Source organism: Carlito syrichta, unplaced genomic scaffold (assembly GCF_000164805.1).
Source record: "Carlito syrichta isolate Samal-C Ts95f unplaced genomic scaffold, Tarsius_syrichta-2.0.1 Scaffold313381, whole genome shotgun sequence".
Classification (NCBI taxonomy): Eukaryota; Metazoa; Chordata; class Mammalia; order Primates; family Tarsiidae; genus Carlito; species Carlito syrichta.
In genome coordinates, this window is record NW_007257477.1 from 152,781 (window position 1) to 179,142 (window position 26,362).

The following is a 26,362-nucleotide window of genomic DNA, read 5'->3' on the forward strand; positions in this document are numbered from 1 at the left end:
ACACCTGAGTTAAAGAATCTCATCTCACTCTACACATACTTTGGACCACCCCATCCACTCCCATCGTTTCAATGACAACTACCAAGTCCATAGGTCTGGCCTGACATCGCTCCCAAACTCAAGATCCAACTGAATACCACACTTCTTCTCCTGACATCACACACACATCTCACACTCAGCATGCCCCAACTCTACAAATCTGCTACTCCAGTGATCCCCATCTCTGTGAATAGTAGCATCATTCACTCAATTATCTGTATCAGAAGTCAGGACTTTGTTTTAGACAGAACTGAATTCCTCACCCCCAGTCCATCCAACCAGTCACCAAGCTCTGTCAATTATACTTCCTAAATCATTACCAAATCTACCCACTTCTTTCCACCCCAGGGCCACTGAACCCTCGGTGTACATTGTAAGTTTAGGTCACCAGTGTCTCTCACCTGTATTACCTGATGCTTCCTCAGCAATCCCCTTGTCACTGGGTTGCAAAAGCGATCTTGTGAATAAGGATCTAGTTGTGCCATTCTCATTAATAAACAAAAACTCAGCCTTCAGTATGTCCCACTAGTCTCAAGGCAAAAACTCAGCTTCTTGGTGCAATTTCTGTACTCTGGCCCTGTTTATCTTCCAGTCCCATTGCCCACTGCTGTCTTTAGATACTACATTCCATTACATGGAACTTCTTCCCTTCCAAGTCACCTACTCTTTTTCCCTTTCACTTCTGTCCATTCTTTCCATGCCCTGATAAACCCAATGATATCTATCCACTCTCACATGACCTCTACTGATTATGTTTAGTTTGGATATCACTTTATCCAGCAACCTTTGCTGTTTTTTGCTGACCTCTTTCCCCTACTCCCATCAGCTCAAGTTCTTCTGTGGCCTCCACCAAAACCTAGTTCTAGCCTATCTCTGCACTTATTTCCCAGTATTATTGCTTGTTTACTTGTCTGCAAAGATAGTCAGTTCCCCAATGGCAGAGAGAGGGATTGTCTTGTTTACCATGGTACCCTCAATGCTGGTCTCGTGCCTAACGTGGTAGACCTTCAACAAACATTTTATAATGAATAACTACATAACAGCCAGGTAGCTCATCTTTCCTTTTGCTTTTAGTCTCAAGTCATCAAACTAGTAAAATGAAGCAAAACCCCTCACTTTATAAACCCTGCACTAAAATGCTTTAAAACAGTGACTAACATCATATGTTTAGTTATTTATAGCAAGGAAAGAAGACATCCAAATTTTACCAACATGGTCTGCTTTTGCTAAAATTTCTGAATGGATGTTTTTATTAAAATCATTTAATTTATCTTTTTTTTTAACTTTTAACTACAATTTTTACCACTAACTTATGTGCATATTATTCATTAAAAAATCAAAATGCGAGGGTATTTCCCAAATTCTATGACTCTGTACATTTCATTCAATGCAGGCAGCAAGCTGATTAGTGTTTACTGCTTATTTTCCCACCCAACAAACAGTCAAACTTTTAAAAGTGTAAACCCAGATCTCTGTAATTTACTGTTCTCTCCAAGAGCACTGTAAGATAGGAAACAAATTACAACCTGTGGTTTTCTTTCTATGTTGATCTTTTTCTATTCTGGTTTGATGTGTTATTTTATACACTGATCTGCTGAGAAACACAAGGTGTGAAATTACACTTCAGGTGTGAAAACACTTCTCTGTCTCAGAAACAAGGCTCTCTGCTCTTCAAACTGTTCTATGGAAAAAGCTGTCAGAAAATCAACAATGGGGGAGTGAATTTGTGTTTCCACAGCTGTACAGCTACATGATTCCTGTAGGAGAAGTTCAATCTAGTCACCAAACTGCTTGGGCAATTTGGCTGCCAGTTACAGCAGTGGGAATTGAGTTAATCTTGCAAATAAAGACATGCTCATTTCACAGAGCAATTTCAAGCTTTATCCTGTCACAAGACCATTTTCTAATTACAAGAAAGGCCACTTACTACCAAACCACCAATGCTGAAGCTGGATTGTATATGTATAACATAGAGGGAAAATAATAATTTTATAAACAATCCAGTCTGAGGACACCAGACCAAAGGAAAATAAATGTTGCTGATTGTTTCTGTTCAAAATAGAAGATTTTTATCAGCACTAATAATATATTTACTCTAAATGCCCAGAGCAGAGGGTGTGTCCCAGAAATTCTGCTTGTGTGAAATAGCTGAGGAACATGACTAGGATCTTTTGGGGTTCAACGATTTACTCTGATGAGCACCAATCAGAATGGATAGAAAAATGTGTTCTGCTTTAATCTTTGGCAGTTGATAATCTTTTTTTTAAAATCAATATTTTTTATTTTAAAATTGTGGGGTACAGTTAAGGGTCAGGTATACAAATATGCATCGTTCAGGCACCCTTGTTGATAAGGGGTATCTCCCTATCCCCAGACAGATATTGACTACTGTTAATCCCACCTCCCTTCCTCTCCCTCCCCGCCCCCCATAGTTTCCCACCACTCTCAATCCTTTTCTTATAGTATTACGATAGATGTTCAAGGTCCACTGTATGAGTGAGAACATGTGATATTCAGATCTTTGTTTCTGTGATTTAAAAAATGTGGTACATATACATGATGGAATACTACACAGTCATAAAAAAGAACAAAATCATGATTTTGCAGCAACCTGGATGGAACTGGAGTCTATAATAATACTGAGTTGATAATCTTAATAGTGGTTACAAACACTAAAAAGCAATACTTTATCTTCTGATGGATTCACAAAACTTTGCAGTATTTTTAGTAACACAGAACCATGACAAAAGCTGAATGGGTCATAATCCCTTGATAGTCCCATCAACTGCTGTACAAGTCACTTGACTGTTTCTTGCTAAAGGAAGATGCCACTTGTACTCAAATATTTATAACAGTACAAAACCCCCAATTTATAATGACACAAAGTATGTCATTTGGAACGCAGAAGACATTTTTCCAAAGAAACAACATGGTATTCAATGGTTAGTTATACAGCCTACACAAAATACCTGCCCACTTGCAGCATAATATTCTACCAACTGTGCTATAGACTGAGCCTCAGGTGAGGATCAGAGGAACCAAGATTTTCTGGGATACAGAGAAAGGAAAAGAAATTTGGACATATAACTTTCTCTTCCTTTCAATCTTATAACACTTATAAAGGACTTTAAACATATATAAGAAATAGAAAATAATATCACACATACTGATATTAAGCATTTGTCATATACACTGCCAATGTTTTTGCTTTTCATTTGATTTTTTAGAAATAAAACATTATCACTGAAGATTCTTTAGTATCCCTCCTTGATCCTGTCCAACTTCTTCTCTCACCAAAGGTAACTACTATCTTGGACTTGGAGTTCATTATTTTCATGTATATTTTCAGACCTTTACTACAAAAGTAGGTGTAAATGCAGATGTCAAAAATATAGTTAACAAAATTTTGCACATTAAAAATATATTTAACAGTGTACTATATGTGTTTCTAAAACTTGCTTTTTCCATTCAGCATTAATTTATTTATATTATCTCTCTCTATATCTATCTACATACCTATGATCCACTTATTTTATTTTCTATGTATAATGTTCTAGTGTATTTATAAACCGCAATTTGCTTTTCCATTCTCTCCATTAATGAAAATGTAATTGATTATAGTTACAAAAAATTAAAAAGTGAACATTTCCCCCTGTTTTGCATTGTAGCGATATTTAGGAGTTTCTCTGGGATCTACCTAGGAGTGAATTTCTATGCTCTTTATAAATTCTAGATACAAAATCTTTGCTAGATGTATTTACTTCAAATATCTTCTTCCTGCCTGTAGCTAATATTTTTATCTTATTTATAGTGATTTTTGTAGTACAAATGGTTTACATTTTTGTGGAGTCAGGTTTATTAGTGTCTTTCTTTTCAGCTGATGATTTTTAAAATTATTTCTACCCACACTCAACAGCCTCTCACATGGATTCCTATATCTCACCATATACAAAAATGAATTCAAGATGATTAAAGACCTAAATGGCAAATCTAAAACTGTAAAAATTCTAGGAAAAAAGCCTAGGAAAAAATTTTCTGTACATTGGCCTTGGTTAAAAAAAAAAAAAAAAAAGGATGGCTAAGACTCCAAAAATAAATGCAACAAATACAAAAATAAATAAGTGGGACATAGCTAAACTAAAAAGCTTCTGCACAGCTAAAGTAAGGATCAACAGAGTAAATAGGCAACCTACAGAATGAGAGAAGATATTTGCAAACAATACATCTGGCAAAGGACTATCATCCAGAATCTACAAAGAACTCAAACAAATCAGCAAGAAAAAAACAAATAACCCCATTAAAAAGTGGACAAATGACATGAACAGACATCTCTCAAAAGAAGATATACAAATGCTAACAAACACATGAAAAAATGCTCAACATCACTAATCAACAGGGATATGCAAATTAAAGCCACAATGAGATATCACCTTACACCAATCAGAATGGCCATTATTAAAAAATCAAAAACCAGTAGATGTTGGTGGGGATTTAACTAAAAGGGATTGCTTATACACTGTTGGTGGGATTGTAAAAGTGTACAACTTCTATGGAAATCAATATGGAGATTTCTAAAATAACTAAGAGTATATCTACCACTTGATTTAGCAATACTACCACTTGGTATCTACCCAGAGGAAAAGAGGTCATTATTCAAAAAAGACACCTGCACCCACATGTTTATAGCAGCACAATTCACAACTGCAAAGATGTGGAAACAATCCAAATGTCCGACAACTGATCAGTAAATAATGAAAATGTTGCATACACACACACACACACACACACACACACACACGCACACACCATGGAATACTATTGAGCCATAAGAAACAACAAAATAATGTATTTTGCAACAAGTTGGATGGAATTGGAAATTATTACTCTAAGTGAAGTAATGCAGAAATGAAAAACCAAATACCATATGTTCTCATTTATAAGTGGAAGCTAAGCTAATGGTCTGCAAAAGCATACAGAATGGCATAAAGATCACTGGATACTCATAAGGAAAAGGATATGATGGGGGAGGGGTGAAATATTATCTTTTGGGTACAATCTTTTGGGTGCACCAATGGGAGTGATAGGCAAACTTAAAGCACAGATTTCTTCACTGCTATAGAAAGCACCCCAAAATTATTTGTACCTCTGAAACTATTAAAATAAATAACTTTAAAAAAAAAAGTCTCTCATATTTTCTTCCCTAAGTCTTAAAAATTTGTTTTTCACATTTGATCTTTAATCCAGCTGTAATTGATCTTTGAATGTGGTATGAAGTAGGGATCTACTTTTTTTCTATATGGGAAGCATTATTCATTAAATAATCTATTATCTCCACACTAATTTGTAATGCCATGTCTGTCCAACATCAAATTTCCAGGCTTGGGTGTCTTTCTCTAAGTCTGATAATATTTATTATCATCACTTTATTATCATAATTTATTATCAACATTTTATAATGTCTGATATCTTCTAGGGGCAATCCCTCTAAAGTATTTTTAAAAGCTGTCTTAGTTATCCTAAGCTCTTGCTTTGTTTTATTGGCTCTTGCATATGAATTTTAGAATTAACTTGTCCAGTTCTGTAAAAAATGAAAAAAAACTAAATATCTTTTTTATTTAATTGAAATTTGATTGGGATTATATTGAACATATAGATTTACTTTTAAAAAATCTGTTGTTTTTAAAAATATAGAATAGTCTTATCAATGAACATGGTATATCTATTTATTCAGTTTCCTTTTGTATCTTTCAAAATGTTTTGTATTTTTTCTATAATTTTCTTTTTTGTTTCATACTAATGTTTTCTTTTGGTATCTTAGATATTTTGCTGCCATTGTAAATAGTAGTATTTTAAAGCTCTACCTTCTTTCTTTTTTATTTTAAAGATGTGGGTTACAATTCAGGATTAGGTATACAACTAGTCATTGTACATGTAAAGTTTGGGCCTCCCTTTGGTCCCCATTTTGCCTGGTTTGAGATCAGGCACCCTTATTAATGTTGTGCTCCCCACCCCCACCCCAGCAGTATCCCACTACTGCCAATCCCTTTCTTATAGCATTATGGTAAATGTTCAGGGTTCGCTTATGAGTGAGAATAGGAGGTTCTTTGTTTCTGTGACAGATCACAGAGTATGGTAGACTCTAAATCCATGCAAGTTGCTGGGAAGTCCATATGTTTGTCCTTCTCTATGACTGAATAATATTCCATTTTTTATATGTACCACTTTTTTTTATTCAGTCCAGTTTCAATGGGCAGCATGGTTGGTCCCATGTTTTTGCTATTGTGAATAAAGCTTTACTTTCTAATTGTTGCTAATGTATTAAGACACAATTGATTTTGTATAGGAAATATTACAATTATAGATTCCCTTGTATTTTTAATGTAAACAATCATATTCAATAAATAATGACAATTCATTTCTTAATTTTAATCTTAAATTTTTTTCTCTTATTCTACTGAACTGCCTTGAACCTCGAGTCTAATATCAAATAAAAGTAATACTGGTGGGAATTCTTATTTTTTCCTGTCTTTAAGGGAATTTTTATGATTAAGAATACTGATTAGTGTAGAGTTCCTTAATATGCCCACTATCAAGTTAAGCAAGTTCCCTTTTGTGCCACATTATTAGTTATTGATATTTAATACCATTTCCACCACTGTAAGATCTTTCCTGCAATAAAGAGGCATAAAGCCTTAAAACTACATTCTCCTGATTGCTTACTAGCAAGGTTCCAGCCAGATTTTATTAATTAAAGTTATTTGTATGAGAGAGGAATATAGAAGGAAAGGGAGCCACAACTCTCTAGGACCAGTTGCAGATATGCTCAGGTATTAGCAGATGACAATGGAGAAATTTTGCCCATAGTATTCAAAGAACCTTATGAGCATCACTCCTTCTGTGTTCACACAGTTTAGACCATATTTGTATCTTTCCTGTGATGCCTTTTACTTCTGAATTTCCTGAAAATAGTCCTCTTGATCTTTGCTGCCTTCCAATGTTTAAACCCTATGGTAAACAACTTCTATTCAACTTACCTAGATTATTCTCTATCTCCCTGACAAAATGTGACTGATATGGTAATTGGTAATCTGAACTAGAATGTGTGATCATTTTTTAAAGAAGAAGAAAAATGAGCATTGGCCTAGAAGATGGGTGCCAGGTAATGCAGAAACTAATATCATTGGAAATCCATAATCCATATTATGTCATGGTAAAACTGCCATAAGCTATAACTTGAAAGAAAGAACATATGCCTAAGGAAACAGATTGAAAAAGAGAATGTTTGAAGTGTACATTCAGTAGTATTGGTTTCATTTGGGGAGAGAGGGGACAAGGTAAGCTTGAAAAAGAACTGACCAGTGTGCAGAGAAAATACAGAAATTCAAAACTTTTTGTGAATGGAAAAGCTGATTGCTTCCAGACCTCCAAACAGTAAAAGATGGATTTTAAAAGGCTTTGTGCCACAAAGGTGAGTAATGTGATGCTTAATTCAGGTGAAATATTAAATTAAGGGTGTGGCCTTCCCATCAGATTTGAGTTGCCTGGGCCATGTGACTGAGTTTTGAAAAAATGTAATATGAGAAGTGATAAATATCACCTTCATCATGGCTATATTCAACCACTTCTACCCAATTAAGAAATCTCCCTTGCTGTCTCTTCCCCTTCCATGCCAACAATAGAAGCCATATATGCATATTATGTTATCACCTCATTAAATGGAAAGTACTTATATGACTTAGTCATAGCTTACAGAAGAGTCCTATCACTTGATGTGAAAAAAATAAACTTTTGTTGTCTTAATAAACCACTGGGAGAGGATTTATTTGTTATTATATCATATATATATATAGCCTAGTCTATATTAACACATCTGTTGCACATCTGCTAAGATTTTTTATCAGTGATGAAGAGTGTATTTTATCAAAAGCATCTATTTGCATCCATTGAGATAATCATAATTTTTTCAAAAATTTTATTTTTTATCAGAAGCTTCTATTTGCATCTATTGAGATAATTATAATATTTTCTCATGAACCAGTTAATATGGTGAATTACACTAGCATATTTTCTTTTCTTTTTTTTTTTTTTTTGAATTGGAGTCTCACTCAGTCGCCCAGACTGGAGTGCAGTGGCCGCTCCCGGCCACCGCAATCTCGACCTGCTGGGCTCCAGAGATCCTTCCGCCTCAGCCTTCCAAGTAGCTGGAACTACAGGCGCGCGCTACCACGCCCAGCTAATTTTTTGATTTATTGTAGAGATGAGGTCTCGCCAAGTTGCCCAGGCGGGTCTCAAACCCATGGGCTCAGGCAATCCACTCACCTCAGCCTCCCAAAGGCGTGGGATTACAGGCTGAGCCACCGAGCCCGGCTTTCATATTTTCTTAATGTTGTATCATTCTTGTATTCCTGAGCTAAGTTCAATTTGTTGGTAATTAGTACTTTTTCCTTATGTATTATAAAGCTAGGTAAGCCCAGTATAAACTACAGTATGTGAGAGAGTCTGAGGAAGGGGAACAGGGAAAGATTGAGAGGAAAAGAGAGATCTTAGTCTAATTTTATATCTATCTTTTACATAGTAATTTTTGTCCTTTTGTGTTTCTTATGACAACTGATAAATTTTGATTCATATTTACTGTTTTGGTTTGTGCTTTCTATTTATCCTTCATTTTCTATGCTTTAAAAAATATTTTCTCCACTTTCTGATTGATTTATTATATTATTTTCATTTATTCCCTTCATTGGTTTGAAAGTTAGATCATAATTTTAACATGTACACTTGGTTTAATGTCCAAAGTTAATCAACATCTCTATCTTCTATTTTCTAAGTATCTTATATTTTATAGACTTTAATTTTTAGAGCAGTTTTAGGTTCATAACAAAATTGAAGGTGCAGAGATTTCCCATATGCTCCCTGTTCCCACATATGTACAGCTTCCTAATCTCTTAATTTGAATATGAGTGTTGTTTTCCTAGGAGCAACATCAGTCTAAACCCAACTCTTATATGAGCTGTTTGGTAAACTTTACAGTATCTTCTGATCTCCTGCCAATGTATTTTTTTTTCAAATTTTTAAACATTCTGTTAAGATATACATAACAAAATTTACCATCTTAACCCTTTAAAGTATACGGTTCAGTGGTATTAAGAGTACATCCACAGTGTTATGCAATCATCACCATCATCCATCTCCAGTATTCTTTTCATCTTGTAAAAAAAATGATACTCTACATTAAATGATAACTTCTCATTTGTCTCTCCTCCAGTCCATGGCAACCACCATTCTACTATCTGTCTTTAGGATTTTCCTACTCTTAAGTACCTCGTATAAGTGGATTCATACAGTGTATTTTAGTGGCTGGTTTATGTCATTTAGCATAATGTCCTCAAGGTTCATCTACATTATAGCATGTGTCAAAATCTTCTTCCCTTGTTAAGGCTGAATAGTTTTCCTTGTATGTATATACCACATTTTGCTTACCCATTCATTCCTCAGTGGACATTTAGATCGCTTCCACATTTTAGCTATTGTCATTAATGTTGCTATGAATCTGAGCATACAAATTTCTTTTTAAGACCTTGCTTTCAATTCTTTGGGGTATATGCCTACAAATGGAATTGCTGACCCATGTGGTATTTTTAATATTTTAAAGAACTGCCATACTATCTTCCACAGAAGCTATTCCATTTTACATTCCTTCCAGGGCTCCAATTTTTCCACATTCTAATCAGCATTTGTTATTTTCTGTATTTTTTATAGTAGCCATCCTAATGGGTATGAGATGATATCTCACTGTAGTTTTAACTAGCATTTTCCTGTGATCAGCAATATTGAACATTTTTTCATATTCTCTGTTGTCCATTAGCATATCTTCTTTGGGGGAATGTCTATTCTAGTTCTCTATTTGTTAATGCTTGTTTTGCTGTTGTTGAGTTTTAGGAATTCTCTGTAAATTCTGAATATTAATTCCTTATCAGATATATGATTTGCAAATATTTTCCCCCATTCTGTGAGTTGCCTGTTTACTCTGTGGTCTTTGGATGCACAAAATTTTTTGACTTTAATGATGTCCAACTTTTCTATTTTTAATTTTGTTTTCTGTGCCTTTGGTGTCATATTCAAGAAATCATTTCCAAATCTGATGTCATAAAGTTTTTGTCCTAAATTTTCATCAAAGAATTTTATAGTTTTAGGTCTTTGATCCATTTTGGGTTAATCAATATTTATGGTATTAGGTAAGGATCCAATTTCACTATTTTGCATGTTGATATCCACTCTTCCCATCACCATTCATTGAATGAACTATCTATCCTTTTCCCATTGAATGGTTTTGGCAGCCGTGCCAAAAATCATCTGGAGCCTTTTCCCTCCTATTAAGCAATATAAGAACCTTAGAATTCTTTTATTTCCATCTCCCCTTTCATCCTTATGTAACTTCTGCCTAGAATTTTATTTTTACTTTGCAGTTGTACTTCCAGGATTAGTCATGTTTACTACTGTTTCTGTTTTGTGCCACCCTTGCAGACATATTTACTTATATGCTAACCCATTTATTTGTTCATTATTCCTTCTTGTTCTCATTACTTCTAATTTCAATTTCTTTCTTCCAGAAATACATCATTTAGTCATTTGTTTCAGTGATAAATCATTTCAAATTATATGGAAAATGTCTTTATTTTTCCTTCACTCAGGAAACAAAATGCTAAGTTGAGTATTTTTCCTTTCAAGACTTGATATTGCCATCCCATTGTACTTTGGCTTCTATCACTGCTATTGAAAAGTCTGTCCTCAGTCTTACTGGCATTCCTCTGTAGTAAACTGTGCTATTTATTTAAAAAAATGTTTATTGAGCTGTATTTCACATACTATGGTAACTGTCTTTTTTATTGCTTTTAATATTTTCTGTCACTTTGATATGATTGTGAAAATTAAATGAGTTGATACAGAAAAAAGAATATTACATATGCACTCATTATGTTAGTGCCACATCTAGAAACAACAAACACTGGGCACTTCTAAAGGAGGGTGAGTGGGAGGGAGATAAGGGGCACACAGCCACCCAATGGAAGCCACATTCACTACTAGGAGGAGAAAAGGCTCACTAGAAGCCCAAACCTCATCTGTACACAATTTACTGATGTAGTAAACTCTTAAATGTACCAAACAACTCTAAAATAAAAAAAATAAGATAAAAAATGAAAAAGTTAGTGTTGTATCTAAATCCTCATATGAAATGACCAGGATTCTGGGCACACAGTGGCTATTAATACACTATGTTTAAACTGAAAACTGGACCAGGATTTTTAAAGATGGTGGTATGTCCCATATCTGTTCACTTTCATTGAGTTCTTCCACCCCCACACTCCATTTGTGGAGTAAACCCTCTGAATCCCACTAGTTCTTCACATTAAACACGAGTCAGCCTGATTTGCTTTTTTATTTTTCTTTCCTCTAGTCTCTGCTATTGTGAGTGCTTAACAAGGTTAATATGCTGCTGCAGTTAAGTATTATCATTTGGGATGTAATTATCATGTGTGGCTAATCAAGCACATGCTGAGAAGCTAGAGAACTTGTTTTTAACTGGAGGGAGCATCTTAATGATAGTTTTTGACAAGGACTCTTATATGTGTGTATATATATATATATACAAACATACACAATGCAGCCACACATTGTAAAAGGAAACAGCAAAGGTGAAGATGGAGGAAGACAACCTGACAAGAGAAGAGCTTTTTTTTAAAAAACAGCACATGCGTCTGTAACATAAACTTATTAACTCATTTGACAGAGAAGGAAATGAAATTCAGAGAGGTGGCAGGCCTATAAGAACAGAAAAAAGCAGCTAAATTGTTATTGAATTGATTTCCCACGAAGTCAAATTTAAAAGATAATCAAATGTTTCTCATTCTTAATGCTAACTTTTCCAAAGGCATTTGTAAATGTACATGAGGATTTCAGATGTCAGACACTACACCTTGCTTTTTTTACCTGGACCATTGGGCACGTACAGACTTGGAGACTATCTCTTGCCATCAGAAGATTTGTAGACTAGCCTTTACCATCTAAACAGCAATAATGGCAATATTTTTTAACACTGACCATGTACAAAATGAGACATTACCTTGAAAGTGTCTGGATTGATGGCTGGCATATTATTACTTGATTTGGGCTAGGGTTGGCTCATGTCACTACCTCATTTGTCTATTGATTATGAATAGGTTCTATGGGCTAGTTTCAGTAATTTTCAGAGAGTCTATTTTATCTTCCATAGCCACCTATCTGATTAAAAGAAGAACCACAACATTTTATAACATGGGCATTTTCACCAAAAGATGATTGATTGCTTAATACATAGATGCATACATACCTACATATAGAGAGTTTTTAAAATCTATATATATTAGATGAGTAGAGAAAAAGGCTTAAGTTAGAAATGCCCAACCACATACTTTCTCCTGGGTTGAATGTGGATAATGGAGGATGTTACAGAAGATGCCCTCAGGTTCAGCTTCTTGGTATCCCTTCTTTCCCACCCAAGGTTGAACCAGGGGTATAGGATTACATCCAGAGATGTCATTAAAAAAAAAAAAAAGGGTATTGCCAACCAAAGACGCCCTATCTATCTATGGCTAAGACTCATGTTTTATTTTAACCCACTTGACCCAGCTGATCTATTCCAGACCATACTAGCTTGTATTCCCCACGTGCTATATATCTAAAATTTCAAACACACAGAAAATTTGAAATAATTGTACAGTGGAGACCTATGTATCCACTACCTTGAGTCTTGAATTGTTTTATTTTCTCACATATCTGTGCATCTATTATTCACTCATCAATCCTTTTTAGTTGTAGCCATCATTGCTCTTCACCTCTAAACGTTTCAGCATGCATTGCACTAACTAAAGTTCAAGATTGTACAGTTATTTTTTTTCCCCTAGCTCTACCCATCCTCCAACTTGGGACCTAGAGGTAATCTCATGTACCGTTCTTTTGTTAAGGTAAAACGTATATATATATTGAAATGTGCAAAGTTTAGTGTCATTCGGTGGTGAATTCTGACAAATGCATACATCCATTTAAGCCACATCCCGATTAAGATATAGAGCATTTCTGTCACCCCAGAATATTCTCTCATGTTCCTACCCAGTACATCCTGGCACCATACCCCTCCTGAGACAACCACTCTTCTGCTTTTTTCCCCACTATAGATTATAGATTATTATAGATAGTTTGGCCTGTTGAAGACTTTCACATTAATGGAATCAGGCAGTAGTTACTTGGTAACTTGGTGAGATTCCTCCACGTTGTTGAATGTCTAAGCTTAATTTTACTTTTTATTGCTGAATAGTATTCCATTATATAAATATATCTTAATTTGTTTATTCATTCTCCTGTAGATGGACATGAGGACCCTTTTCAGCTTTTGACATTTTGAATAAAGCAGTTATAAACATTCCTGTACAGGTCTTTCTTTTTTTCTTTTTTGACTTACAAGTTAATGCCTAAGAATGGAATTGACAAATTCTCAATGCATGTTTCGTTTTATAAGAAACTGCCAAGTCTTTTTCCAACAAAGTGGCTGTTTCATTTTACACTCTCACCAAGAATGTATTCTTCACATCCTAACCAACATTTTATGCAATTTGTCCTCTTTTTTTTTTTTGCAGGGGACTGTGCAGTGAAGACTCTGGCAGGTGCTAGTAGAGACACATGTCTCTATGACTGCCCCCACTAGCTCCTGCCCATCAGAGTAAAATCTGCCTCACAAAGCCCTGAGTCCTTGGGGAGACCCAAGAATTTTACCTAAGAAGTTGGGGGAGGGGAGCAGTTATATCTCAGTGACTGACTTCTTCTAAGACCTGAATAGAGAAGAAGAATGCCATTTACTATTTGTCTAACTCCTCTGTCTTTCTTGGGGGGGGGGAGTTTAAAATATCAAAACAATCTTCTAACTGGACCAAGTTGGCAAGTTACCTTTTGTTTCATAATATATTTTGAGGCAAAAGTGTCTCACTTGTAAATTCCAGCCTTCGTCTCTGTTCAAGCAAGAATTAAAACTTAACAATATTCTAGAAAAGTTCCCAAACTCAGGCTCAACCTATTTTTCGTCACACGACTTAAGAACCATTCTTCACACAATCCTTGCCCTGATCATCACCATCCTGCTCATAAGGCAGGACTAAAGTCTCTGTTTCACAAAGGCGGTAACTGCACCTGAGCTGAGAGTCTCAAGGATAGGATTTGATGACCTTCGTGTACAAGTTCCCATGCCAGGCAGTTCCCCTGTGGGGAACTTTGCAGCAGGGCTCAGCTGGGCCTCCTGCCCTCCCACCACAGTGTGAATGGCGCACATGGCACTTGGCATGCTTCCTCTGTTCCCCACTCACAGCTCCACACATCTCCAGGCTGGCACCCTCTTTTCTTCTCCCCCTCTTTCTTCCAACTCTGCTCAGTTACCTCATAAAACTCGTGTCCCTCATTCTTTCTCTTTCTTCTCTTCCATATGGGAACTAAAAATGTATCCCAAGCTTGCCACATAACAGTTGAAGCAGTGCAAGTGCCATAATGAAGCGAGACATAATGTAGAACCAGGCCGTCCACGTCGAAAGCCCTTGAAAATTCCAAGAGGTCCCTTTCAGAAGCTCCACAAAGGAAACTTCTACTTTCTCATCCCCTCCTAATTAAACTGGCTTTTCCTCAAGTACCAGCATTCTACAGAGACAAAAAACTTTTGTCTTCACTATTGGGTTTCTGTTTTAATTAATAGCATTGCAGTAGCATTGTTTTCTATTACTTTGGTTACATGTCAGCTACATTTTAAGTTGAATTGCAATGCTCTGCCTATGATGAATCATGTGCTAAATGACGAACTGACTTAAACTTCTGGAACAAAGTCAATTTCTAAGTTAGGATTTGCCCTTTTTTACTATTTGGCTTTAAATATTAGTTATAAGAATATCTTGTTTGGCATAGTTTCTTTTATATAGAAATTAATAAAGATACAATAGCTCCATCCTCTGCACCACAGCTTTGTAGGTATCATTCCTACCAATAAAGTGCCATAATCTCCTTTGTACAGACGAGGAAACTGAGATTCAGAACAGTTTAGTAACTCACAATTAATAAGTGGCAGAGCCTGAATTCACACCTGGATTTGTTGACCTCCAGTGGATAATCTCTTAACCACCAGGTTGTACTTCTCTATAATGCCTGATGCCAACCAATGCACAAATAAGCTTCCCAGAATGTACTTGAATGGGTCATGACTGTGTGACCCACATCCCCATCATTCTCTGCATCTTCAGCATGTTCCTAAAAAAAATTATTTAGATTTTACCAATCTTGGAAGGACAGGAAATGAGATTGGCAAAAGTTCTGAAAGAGAAGTAGTAAATCCAGATCTCTAGTAAATTCAGCACTAATTTTGAAAAACAAAACTGTGTCTAGCAAAGAGACTCTAGTCATGCAATCAATGATAAGCATGTATTATGCACTCTAAATAGCTCTCACCTGGTTCTGAGTGTCAGTACAAATACAGTTTGTACCTCCAGTTTATTTTGTTATCCAAAGTGCTGGGGCTTTCCTTACTAACTTGCTTTAATGGCTTAAATGCAGGTTGACTAACAAGATGCACCCATGCACAGACTTTGTGGGTTACAGTTCAATTAAGGGCAAAAAAGAGTAAGAGCCCAGGTTTGGTTGCAGGAACCAACCCTTTTCTAGTGGCTCACCTGGCTCTTCATCTGCTGCTGACACATGATACCAGAGTCCACAGACTCTTCCAGGCTACTACATCTGTAATGACTTCATTCTTCTTTCAAGAATGCTTTGATGCCTGTAGTAGGCAAGCTTCCTTGCTCTCTACTCCCTTCTAGTTTACTTGCCTATATTTGAAAGAGTGGAAATTCAACAACATTTTTCAGACTCTCTTGCAGCTAGCATTCTGATACAAATTAGTTTTCTTCAATCAGATGTATTTACATGTGGTCCAGAAGGCAGAAGCACAGGAGAAACGGCCCCTTTCCAAGCATGTTTGTTGATAAGCAAGGTCACAAAAAGGTGAGCTAATTTTTTAACAGCATGATCCCAATGTTCAATTCTAATTTCTTGGAAAGGCTATTGAGGCAGTTGACAGCAGCAGTTTTTTAAGTCTGGCTTCCTGAACCCTGGATTGCAGCTACAGGGCTATGTCTTGAAACTCTCTTTCCAGTGGTCATTTCAAAAGTGGTTGTTCCCCTAGTGAACCAGTCTTGCATGGACCCTGTTATGCCTCCTTTACTTCCCTCTCCATTTTTACTACAACCATTAACATCTCTTGTGTGTTCACTATGTGGTAGGCACTGTACTAAACATGTACATAAGTCACTTTACTTAAAGTTCAAAATGAGCCTATCAGGAAGTTACAATTAATATATTACATAGAATATATTAAATATGTAATATAGGGTTAATTAATATAGTAATCAATTATATAAATTATATTATACTATATAATTTGTTATCCAGAGTTCTGGGCTCTGGATATAGTTATCTATATTATATTAATATTGTATATTATTAATGTGTTAATATATTAAACATCAAATATTAATAGTATAATATATATGTACACACACACACTCACACACTTATGGTAGAGATTTTTTTGTAGAGACAGGGTCTCTCTATGCTGTCCAAGCTAGTCTCAAACTCCTGGCCTCAAGCAGTCCTCCTATCTCAGTCTCCCAAAGTGCTGGGATTACAGGCCTGAGCCACTGTGCCCTGCCAATATAGTTTTTTTCCAGATGAGTTAGCTGGGGTTCTGAAAAGAGAAATTGCACAGGATCAGAGCAAATCAAGTGAATATATAATATAGTAAGAAGAGCTGGAATTTGATCTCAGAACTGCCTCACTTCAAGGCCAGAGCTCTGACTCTTTAAAGTTGAAGACTTGAAACATATTAGCAGATTTTAATCGCCCACACACATTATGTTGCTGAAAACATCATTCTTTTCCTTTAAACAGTGTAGACACACAGGTCAGTCTATTTCATGTCACGATGTATCTAGATATCGAAGAAGTCTAATTAAATAGAAAGCCATTAAAAAAAACCCACAGGTATCTCTTTGTGAAATCTTGGCTAAGCCATAATAGGATCATCTTTACAGCAAAAATTAAAGAATTAAGATGAAAGCAGACACAACCTTCTACTTGCCTCTGGAAGGACAAGAGCTGGGGGAACATACACACACTTACCGGGGGCTCGGTTAACAGCGAGGTTTCGGAAATGGCTGCCTTTGATCATTTCCACAGATAATCGTCCTGTTGTGGCATTGTACGACAGCCCCACCAACAGCTCTGGCGCCCCTCCATGAGACAGCGACTGCGTGGATGAAGCACTGTCACTGTGAGAAACTGCAGATGGGCTGAGCGGAGACCCTCCACTCTGGAGGGGAAGAACAACAAAGAATCCATTGACCCACGCTGCACCACTCTCTTTTAGAGAAAGCCGATATTATGTTTGGTGAAACTGTGACCCAACCCCAACGACTGCCAGAGATGACTAAGGGCGCACTCGGTGTGAATTACAATGGGCCCAGGAGCACAGTCATGGATGAGGTCCCCTGCATTATGAGCTGACATATTTGTTTCAAGAGCTGTCTCCATTCAATATTTCCTCTCTAAAGACAAAACAGACAAAGATGTTATTGCTAGTGTAAATCAAACCCTCTATGATATGTGGAGAGCTAATAATACATTTAATATAGACTCAAATCCCCTCCTGTGTAATTTGTGCCTGAATATTTCTATGGACCCATCCACTCTAGGCCTGAGTTTGATTTCTATGCCCTGTAGCTCCTTGGTGAATGTAGCAATACAGAAGGTGTTTTCGTCTTAACTGTAAAAGAAATGACCGCTGGGCATCTGCCCGCACATAGATCATTTGGCTCCTAGTTCTACTTAAGGTAGCTAGGTATATGCCAGATGAGACATTTTACCCCTTCAGGAAATAAATATGTTGAAAATGTGCACTTTAAAAACTATTTGATAAAGAAGCCAACACCTGGGTTGTGGATCTCAGTGACCTGGTAGGCACCTGGTAAGCCCACAAGAGAGCCTACACCTTCGGTCATGTGTATTCACACGCATGCTTCTCCTGAGCACCTACCTCTATGCACCTCCACCAGGAGAAGGATGCAAAGTGGACTAGGACACCAATCTCACTTGAGGAGTAGGAGTGGGAATCAGCCCTAACAGGGCAGGCCAGCCTGACCCCCTGAAACACAACCTCTTCCTCTAGAAACGAGTGCATAGAACTTGGTTTAAACCTTTCTTTTCAATATCTGAAATCATTTCTTCAAATGTATCATGAACCCAATAAATACAACAAATAAAATGAATCAAATATTCTGCACATCTGTAGGAAAGTATCCTGGGACATTACAAGAATCTGTGTAATGTCTCAGGCTTTCATGAAACACAATTTGTGAACCGTGGAACTGGTGGTTGTGATAGTTGCCTTATAGCCCATGCTGTCTAGAAGATAAAAATTTGACAACAAGATTTTTGCTTGCTTCTGGGTAAGGAGAAAAAGCTCCCACCATGGCACCCCTCACTCATTGCGTGCCTCTCCCAGGAAATTCTGACTCCGTATTAGTCTCTCAATTCCTAGCACGGAGCCTAATGTCTGGCAAATAACTACACTCAAGTAACTGGTGAATGAAAGAATTTTCACCTTTGAAGTTATTTCCCACCAGCTTGTTTTGCCCCCTCAACTCTGTGGCCCTAGCACACAGCACTGGGCCAGGTACAGAGAAATATGGGTGTAATCATACTATTCCTGTGCTTTACAGTGCAGGATCCCTTCTGACCTCCTGTGCATTCTGGCCTCCGTGTTTTCAGATATCAGAAATCTCCCACACTACACTCCAGCCTTTCTGGCCCCTGTGCTCTTCTTCAGTCATGACAAGCTCCTCCCACCTCCCAACATTTGCACTTGCTGCAAGTTCCCTCTCTCTGGAACCCTCAGATTTACTCAGAGCTTAAGGAAAAAAAGCTATTTGAGTAGAGACCAGACGTGATCTGGCTTATGCTTTAAAAGGTTCATTCCAACCCCCAAGTCGGGAAGAGTCTGTAGGAGCAAAGGCAAAAGCGGATAAACCACCATCAGGAGGTTTAATCCAGCAAAAAGCCAGGTTCACATTATATCTGAAGATGGAGCCAACAGGATTTCAGGTGGAAAAGAGATAAGCCACAAATGACATCTAAGATTTTTGACCCTAACAACTGGAAGTATGAAATTGCCTTTAGGCAAGATGGGAAGGCTGTAGGTTGAATAGATTTAGGGGGGCAAAAATCAGGATTTCAAGTCCGGAGATGTTCATTTGGAGACATCACTGGGCATCCAAGTGGACAGATCTCCCACCACTATCCTCCAGCCTTTCTGGCTCCTATGCTCTTCCGCAGTCATAAGCTTCTTCCACCTCCTCTGTCTAGAATCTTCATCATCCACAAGCCTTGCTCCCTCGATCCCTAAAGTTCTGTGTTGTATCACCACCTCAAAGAAATCTTCTCTGATCCCTCTAAGCAAATAGCAGCCTCTGCCACTCTCTTTCCTTGCCTACCTTGACTGGTCTATCACCTTCCTCCTCCTCCCTAAGGGCAGAGGCATCACATCTTAGTCCTTTCCCGCATCCGCTTTGCCTCCACTGTACTTGACAGTAAGCCTCTTTTGCTGAGTGACTGGTTGGCCCAATAGCCTAGATAGCTACCCAATCATTTATGAAAGGAGATCTTCACCCTACATAACATAGAGCCCACAGCAACAGTGGGCTTCTCATCTTGTAGACATGCAAGAAACCTTGGGACCAAAAGAAGAATGGGGCCCTAGGGAAAAGTGCAGTCATTCAAATGGGAGGTCTCCAACGTGTCTGGAGTTCAGGGCTGCTATTGCAGCCTGCTCCCATACACTTGTTAAGGGCCTTGCCTGGAAAGTCCCATTCCTGAGATTCACCATACATGTTGGGTGTGGGAGGAACAGGACCACTTATCCACAAACTAGAAGGCCAAGCCACCTTTTCTATTTTGTCCATGCCCTCTACCACACTGCTGCTGCCATGCCCTAAAATGAACATGATATTTATCCATTGGGTTAGCAGGAAGACAGGCATGAAAGACCCATTGTACCAGGAAGTGCAATCATGGCTTATAAGGATGGGAGAGCCAAATGGAAAATCAAATTACAGTCTCTGAATTCACAGGCTGAAAGCACTAAATCAAAGGCTGACAATCCCAGGTCTTTGAACACACCACGTCCTTAGTGGCACCATTTAGTATACTCACACTTATATTACTTCTTGGCTCCAGAACCAAAGTCACTTTCATTTCCCCTTCTAGCTGCAGGTAGCTGAGATAGAACAGTTTCTCTCCCATCATTCTCTCTCGGGTCATCTTGCGGGCAGCATACAGGCGGAAGCGTACAGCACAGGCAGCCATGTCTCTGGGCTCTAGCTTGGCAAGGGTGACCTTCTCCTTGAAGACTGGGTTGGGCCCTCTCTGGATGCCTGTCCTACCCCTCTGTTTCTTCCCGGGCAGCAGAACTACATGAACTTGCCAGGAGTTGATGCCACTTCGGTCCTTATCCGGGAGGCCCTGTGCTCTCACAATGGTCACTGTTAGCTTCTGGCTGGCAGCTCTATATTCAAAGATGACATCTAAGTCACCGCACTTTGAAATGGGCTCTGAGACCCCAGATGACACCTGAAGATTGGTCCCATCCTGTTCCTGCTGCAGACAGAGGAAAAGATTAGGAATGGAAATAATGATGTTTAACTGCATTTTGGGGAGTGGGGAGTTTGTGCTCCTTACAAATCTTATGCTTTCTGATGGCCAGGGCACATCCCCCTGCCTTAATTAGGGCTATGTGCTCGTCTGTCTCCTAGTTAGACCATGAGTTATTTGACGGCCCAGTGCCTAGCATATGGTGAGCCTTCATGAAAGTTTTTGGAATGAATAAATATAGCTTTTATATTTTGCAAAGTGTTTTCATATACACTGCCTCTCAAAAAGCACAATTGCCCAGAATCATTGAAACCAACTGAGACGCTAAATCTAAAATTAAGTCACCATGCAATTGCCAATAAGTGATTTTTCTTTGTGTCCCCGGTAGAAATAGTTGAGCTTGGTCCTGTTCTCTACAGGCAAGAGCTTCCTACAGACAAGAATCTTAATGGGGGTCCTGGGCAGGTGATCCTTCAGTATATTTTCAGTCTATGTGGGAGAAAAGGTTTAGAGTTGAACTGCTCAAGTTTTAATGTGGACCTAAATTATCTGAGGATTCTGATTCAGTAGGTCTGACGAGGGACCTGGGACTCTGCATTTTGGAGCAGAGGAGGATGATGCTGCTGGTATCTCAGATCACACTTCGAGCAGCAAGGGTTTAGGAAGGCACCCCAGCAGCCATTTCGCAAACAGCAACACTGAGCCTGGATTGAAGTCATAACTCTACCACTGACTAGCATTTTGACTCTGGCCAGATAGATCAATCTCTCTGTACTCTAGCTGAAAAATGCACATTAATATGCCTACTTGATAGAGTATTGTTTTTGAGTTTTTAATTGATGTGACATACCTAGCTCAGGTTGAACTCCATAAATATCTATGCCTAATCTCAAACACACCTCTACTCTTAATGGAATATCACCCTTGGACAAAAATTGACTTGTAGGACTCAAATCTGATTACCTCACTGGGAAAACTGAGTCGAACTGCAATTTATTATAATGAACCATCCCACCAACAAATTATAATGTCAACATAATTCTATTTCTCTTCTGAAGGCATGACTCTTACCTGTAACTAAACTTTGAACTGATTTTTATAGTAAACCAGTTCCTATTTATGCAATTGAACACCAGACTTTGCTAATTTAGGGATTTCTTCATTTCAAAAATTATAATAAAACACATCAAAACATGCATTCATCAATGAAACTTTCCCACAGAGTTCAAGTGAAAGTACACAGTTCTCTGGAACCAATCATCTAGGTCTACCACTAACTAGGTCTATGACATTGGGAAAGTTATTTAATCCTTTCCACATTCTGTTTTCCTCAACAGTAAAATGGGGATGATACCTTCTGTATGGGGATGTTGTGAAGAGTAGAGGACTTGACAGATAGCAGGCATCTAATAAATACCTTTCTCTTTTAAGATTCAAATTAGCCTACCAAGAAAATTTAAATTTCTTGTAAAATAAGGGAAACTTCTTATATCCTTTCCTCTGAGCATGCAATCCTGTGAGTGTTTCTATTCAGAGATACTTAGTTTCAAGTGATAAAAGTGGTTGCTATAGAGACTTCTGAATACAACTGACTAGTGTATATATAATATTAGAAGCAAGTCTCCAAGGAGTTAGACCAACTCAAAAAATCAAGTCAGAGTCTTCTTTCAAACTCCTTTGTCTCCTCTTAAAACTCCCATCTATTTTAGCCTACACTTTATCATCACTATACTGTTTGTCTGACCATGAGTAATAATAGCTAACATCCACTAAGACATTCCTTTTGTCAGGTACCAAACCAAATCCTTTATAGACTATAAAAGCTGGTTTTATATGCTTCAGATCTTCTTGGCCTTACCTCATTTTCCTTCCTCCCCTAAGGCACAGCCCATCTGGGCTCTAAGTAGCTTCAAGTCTGGCACAACTCAAGAATGTCTTACCTCCGATTCATACCATGTAATTCTCAACTCTCACCATTAGGCTTTCTGTTGATACCAAGGCTTAGAGAGCTGTAGCGTCCTACTTGACACTCATGTGTGTTAAGTCCAGAGTACATAGGAGCTGTGTTTCATGCAGTAAACTTTTCTCCCCTTGGTCAAATGTCCTGAGATCGGTTTATGCAGCTTCTTGGAGCATGGTCCCACAAGATCAAGCAATTAGTCTTACTTAGTGGTGGCCAACCCAACGCTCTTTCCCATACTGGATCCCCTTCTTCCCTGTCTCACTCCTCTTGTTCCTCACTCTTATTACCTGGGAAATAGGAACATAGGTAACGAACATAAGCCTTTGCCTTAGCCTCTGCCTTTTAGGGAACCCAACTAAGACACATTATCTTTTTAAGTATTTACATCATCCTAATGAGATAGGTATTTTAAGATCCTCATTTTATGGAGGAGAAAACTAAAGCTTAAGAAGGCTAAGTAATGAACACTCTCCCTCTCCTTGTGCCAAGATCATATGCCCAGACAAAATTATCCAGGAGTCAGATCCTGACAGTCTGAATCCAGAGCTTCCCTCAACCAGTATTCAATACTCAAAAGCCCAAGCCTTTTTTGAACCATAAGCTCTCCCTACTTCTCCCCCAAACCTTTCATCATAGCTATTTGTATGTATAGTGAATGTGTGAGATGAAGAGGGAAGAAGATGGGAAGTGGGGATTGGAAACACACTACTAGGAATTTCATATCCTTTGAGGTCCCTGCTCCTAATATTGATTAACAGTTCCTAGTTTTGTCATCAACTTCAATGCCAATATAGAAACATCCTAGTTAATAAGGAACTCTCCACTTATCTACCAGGCTGTCTCTTCAGATAAATGTTCACTCCACCTGCAGGTCCCGAGGAGTCCTGTGTGGGGTCTGTAGCCCAGGACAGATTTATCAACTGTCCTAAGACCTCTGAATAAGGCACAGCTCCAGGTCACTACTGGGCTCTGCATGGACTAATCCAAGCTATGGTCCATGAAAACTGGGCTTTGTGGCCCCTTCCTGGGTTGATTTGAGACAAAGATTTGTGAAGGTTTGTATTTTCATAGCAAATAATTATTTCAACACACTTTACCTATCGCCAGGCAACTGAAGGAGCTCCTCCTGTGGGTACTGTTAATACCACTAATCCATCTGACCTTCCTGCAAGGTAAAAATCTCTTCATTCTTATCCCCATTTGGCAGATTTTAATTAACTTCTCAAGGCCAACCAATTAATCAGTGGAAAGCAGAGATGGAAAGTGGGACACCTGTCTCCCTGTGTGCTCAGAATCACCAACCACACTCCTGTTGTCTTCCCTGCCAAGCCCTGGGTCTGCAGGAATATGTCGATGGCCTTTGGCAGCAGAAAATAGCAGAGCCCCAAAATCCATCAGCCTAACAGGTAGTCACACCACAAGGCTGGTTTCCTTTGGAGGCAAAACAAATGGCTCCTTGAGCTCTAATATCCTGGGTTTTTCTTTGAGATGAAAATACTTGTGTCAAGTTGTCAAAACCCATGTAGGTTTAAAGATTTTCTGTCAAATGAAAAGCCTTTCTGTTTTAGTAAGATAGTGTTGATGTCATCTGTGTGGCCCAAAGTAAACAGACCTACAATATGTTCCCAATGTCAGATTCACGGGGAAAGACAGTTCTTAATACAGCTAAGAGGCAAATAAATCAATTCTTAAAAGGCAGGCTAAGCCTGAAAACAGGCAGTTACAGGAACTGCCTCCGAGTTGGATTTGAAGTTCTACTGTAGGAGCACCAAATTACAGTTTTTGTCTCAAAATAGATAGGAGGTTGAATGGAGCACACAGAGATGTCTGGGTATTTTTGGAGTCTGAGAACACTTAGTACCCTCACCACCAAGTCTTCTATTAAAGCTCCAGCAGGCAGGTAAATGGGAGGTTATCTGGAGGAGGCAATTCCAAGCCTACTAGCACAATTATCAAAGAGTCAGAGTATTGATAAGCAGATAAACAGTTCTGTTTTGTTTTTGTGGTGAGAAAGCCAACACAATTGTTCATGTTATTGTGTGGGATTTGAGATGACTCAGTAGTAAATCAATGGGGAACCAGACCTTTCTTTTTCTGTCTTTTTTTTTTTTTCCACACAAAACTTATAATGTTAATGGCTTTGGGTGCCTCTATATCAAGGACTGCTTTTAACAAGCCACAGACCACACATTTGAGTTACCTTTTCTAGTCCTCAGCAGAAACATCAACGTAGGGGCATAAATGTGCATGCATACACCTCCTTATATACTCCCTACATGCTCCAGCGTATTAGCAATAAGGCTCTGAAGAATGATTTTCTGTGACTTTTTTCCCCCTTTGCCTTGAGCATTTAGTGAGTGTGACAGTCCAGGTCCTAATAAGGATTCATTCTATTTATTTTCTCAGACTGATGCTAATAAAATCTATGCACCTTTCTCTTCCTTCCTCTATCCCTGCAAATTATATTAAAGTTTTATATACTTATGTGACTTATTTCATCAAAATTAATTTCAAATTAGGTATTAAACACCACTGTTTAACACCATGAATGTCATAAAATCATAATAGGAAAAATCTATATAATGAAGAATAACTATAATTTCCTGTGAGATAAAACAATGTTTATAAAATTTTTATCAGTGCCGGGCATGTAGTAACTGCTCAATAAATGGTAGCTACAATCATCATCCCCTCCCATCCTATCTCTGAATTGTTAGGCTTATTCTGGACTAAGCTTTAATTCATAAAGAGATGTAGAAGAAGCATCTTTTATCAGAGATGTATTCTAAAAAGCAGTATCAATGACCAGGGTATCATTACAGATTAATGCTGTCTCCTAGACCTTCAATTAAATTCAAAGCTAATAAATATATTCACACTGCAAGATCCTCATCATAATATCTTATATAATTTCATTCGCAGGGCCATTTCATTTTAGTTCAATTTTCAAATAATTTTAATATTGAAACTATCATAACTCAAGATTTGGAGTAAATAAAAACAGACTCCACTTAACCAAAACCACAACGGAAATAAACCAGTCTCTCTAAAATACTAATAATTTCATTATTTAAAATTAAGCCTGTAAAAGCTTTCATATAAAAGAAAAGCTGCTGGGCATGGTGGCTCATGCCTGTAATACCAGCACTTTGAGACCAGGAGTTCAACAGCCTGAGAAACAGAGTGAGACCCTACCTTTACAAAAAATAAATACATTAGCTGGGCATGGCGGCATCACATGTAGGCATAACTACTTGGGAGGCTGAGGCAGGAGGATCACTTGAGCACAGGAGTTTGAGGCTTCAGTGAGCTATGATTGCACCACTGTACTCCAGCCTGGGTGACAGAGTAAGACCCTATCTCTAAAAAAAAAAAAAAATTAATAAAAAGAAAAGTCTGACTATTCCTGGGTCCATTCTACCACCATTCTTATTCTCCTTTATATTTTTCTGCCATTCTTTTTTTCCATTTTGAAAGAAATTTATTTATGATTATTTTATTGACACACATAGGGGCTTTAGTCATCTGAATAAAAATTTATTTCAAATAAAGGGGTCTTTTTAGGTCTTTTTTCCATAGCAATGCCTCCTTTCTGGAAAA

The 26,362-nt window shown here is 37.8% G+C and overlaps 1 protein-coding gene across 1 annotated transcript in view; it reads right to left on the reverse strand.

Moving 5' to 3' along the window:
- SYT16 (synaptotagmin 16) overlaps positions 1-26,362 on the reverse strand; it is a 126,061-nt gene that overhangs the window by 1,652 nt on the left and 98,047 nt on the right. The window contains exons 4-5 of the mRNA XM_008070381.2: positions 20,362-20,802; positions 17,275-17,464 (exon numbers count right to left, since the gene is read on the reverse strand). Of these exons, the coding sequence (XP_008068572.1) occupies positions 17,275-17,464; positions 20,362-20,802 (631 nt within the window). The remainder of the gene's footprint in view (positions 1-17,274; positions 17,465-20,361; positions 20,803-26,362) is intronic.